Genomic DNA, 2,116 nt, shown 5'->3' with positions numbered 1-2,116 from the left:
GGGGGCGAGCCACCTCCCCATGGCCACCTCCCCCCGCCCCAGGTGTCCCCACACCAAGGGACCCAACACTGGGTGTCCCCAAACTGGGTGTCCCCACCCCAGGTGTCCCCTTTCCAGGTGTCCCCAAACTGGGTGTCCCCACCCCAGGTGTCCCCACCCCAGGTGTCCTCATGCCGAACATCTCCATACTAAATGTCCCCTCGCTGTACGTCCCCATACAAGGTGTCCCCTTTACCAAACGTCCCCTTGCCAGGTGTCCCCATGCCAAGCAGCTCCATACCAAGTGTCCCCTTGACGCGCGTCCCCATACCAGGTGTCCCCTTACCAAGCATCTCTACGCCAAGTGTCCCCACCCCAGGTGTCCCCTTGCCAAACATCTCCATACCAAGTGACCCCACGCCAGATGTCCCCTTGCCAGATGTCCCCATGCCAAGCACCTCCATACCAAATGTCTCCAGGTGTCCCCATGCCAAGCAGAGCTCCACAGGGTTCTAGGTCTCCGTCAACACCCCCCCCCGTGGGTCCTCAGGCCAGGGGACAGGGATGTCACCTGGTGGTGAGCAATGCTGGTGGGAGAGGGTGGTGGCCCTGTTGGGGAGCAGGCCAGGCTGGAACTGGGGACACAGGTAGGGGACACAGTGGGTACAGGATGGGCACAGGACCAGGAGACATGGTGCCCCTCACTGTCTTATCTCTGGGGACTTCACAGGACAACACACAGGAGAAGGTGTGATGGTGTTTAATGTGCTGCTGTGGGGTGGGGATGGGGACACGGGTGAGGTGGGACAGGGACACGGGGGAGGTGGGACAGGGACAGGGCTGTGGGACAACCTGAGCCAGGTGTGATGGGGCTGGGGGCCATTGGGATGGGCATCATGGGATGGGGATGGTGGCCTTTGGGCTGGGGATGGCCACACTCCTGTCTCCCTGCCTCAGTTTCCCCAGGAGAGCTCGTCTCAGCTGGGGACAGAGAGGCAGGGAGGGAGGTGACATCCCCGGCCACCCGAGGTGACACCAAACCCCTTGTCTAGGGATCCACCAGGCGCTGCCTGTCCCCCTTGGGCTCACAGCCCGTGTCCCCAGCCCGGCTGACGGCGGCCACCTCCTGTCCCCGGCGGTGCGGGGGGCTGGCACAGAGGGTGTCCTGGGTGGCAGTGAGCTGTGGGGACATCCGTCGCAGCAGCACCAGGAGCTGGCACTCGCAGGCCCAGGGGTTCCCCGAGATGTCGAGGTCCAACCTGGGGACGGGGGGCAGCTCCAGCCCCCGCAGCCGGTTGCCCGCCAGGTCGAGGACAAGGAGATGGCGCAGGGGGAGGAAGATGTCGGTGGGCAGCGCCTGCAGCTCGTTATCCTGGAGGAAGAGGAGGCGCAGGGCGGGCACGGGCGCGAAGGTGGTGGGTGCCAACGTGCCCAGATGGTTCCCCTCCAGGTCAAGCCGCTCCAGTGCCCCCAACCCGGTCAGCGCCTCCGGTGCCAGGGTTGCCAACTTGTTGTGGGACAAATCCAGGCTACGGAGGGAGCTCAAGGGGTGGAAGACCCCAGGTGGCACCTCCACCAAGGCGTTGGCAGCCAGGTCGAGCCACTGAAGCTGGGGAAGATGCTGGAACCAGGCGGGCAGCAGCGCCCGCAGCCGGTTCCCCCGCAGCACCAAGTGCTGGAGGTGGGTGGTGGCGTTGAAGATGCCATGGGGGAGGTCTGCCAGGAGGTTGTCCGTCAGGTCGAGGACACGCAGGGTGGGCACGGGGTGCAGGAGGGGCTCGGGGAGGGTGGCGAGGCGGTTGGAGGAGAGGTGGAGCTCCTCGAGCAAGGGGAGCCCTTCCAGGGCGGTGGGGAGGAGGGTGGTCACCGCCGTGAACTCCACCGAGATGGCCAGGGTGGTGGGGGGCAGCCCCGTGGGGAAGGTGCTGAGGGTGGGCTCGGTGCAGACGAAACGGGTGGCGTTGGGTTGGGGGGAGCACGGGGTGGTGGGACCCGGTGCCAGCAGCAGGAGCAGGAGCAGGAGCAGGATCCGGGGTGGTGACACCGCGGCGCAGGGCTGCGGGCGAGCGGCCATCGTCACGCCAGGGTTGTGCAAGCCCTGCCACCGCCGTCCCCCTGCCACCCCGGGGTGGGCAGG

The 2,116-nt window shown here is 66.5% G+C and overlaps 1 protein-coding gene across 1 annotated transcript; it reads right to left on the bottom strand.

The window, feature by feature from the left end:
* Positions 1-865: 865 nt before the first annotated feature.
* On the bottom strand, positions 866-2,053 carry LRG1 (leucine-rich alpha-2-glycoprotein 1). Its single transcript, XM_014949658.1, has one exon. It carries the CDS (start codon positions 2,051-2,053, stop codon positions 1,028-1,030), a length of 1,026 nt encoding a protein of 341 aa, XP_014805144.1. The 3' UTR covers positions 866-1,027.
* Between the last annotated feature and the right edge of the window lie 63 nt (positions 2,054-2,116).

Source organism: Calidris pugnax, unplaced genomic scaffold (genome assembly GCF_001431845.1).
Source record: "Calidris pugnax isolate Ruff unplaced genomic scaffold, ASM143184v1 scaffold173, whole genome shotgun sequence".
NCBI lineage: Eukaryota > Metazoa > Chordata > Aves > Charadriiformes > Scolopacidae > Calidris > Calidris pugnax.
The sequence above is the reverse complement of the archived record's forward strand: the minus strand, read 5'-3'. Positions and strand labels throughout refer to the sequence as shown.

Coding starts and splice junctions, on each gene's coding strand:
- LRG1 (XM_014949658.1), bottom strand. CDS start 2,053: ATGGCCGCTCGCCCGCAGCCCTGCGCCGCGGTGTCACCACCCCGGATC.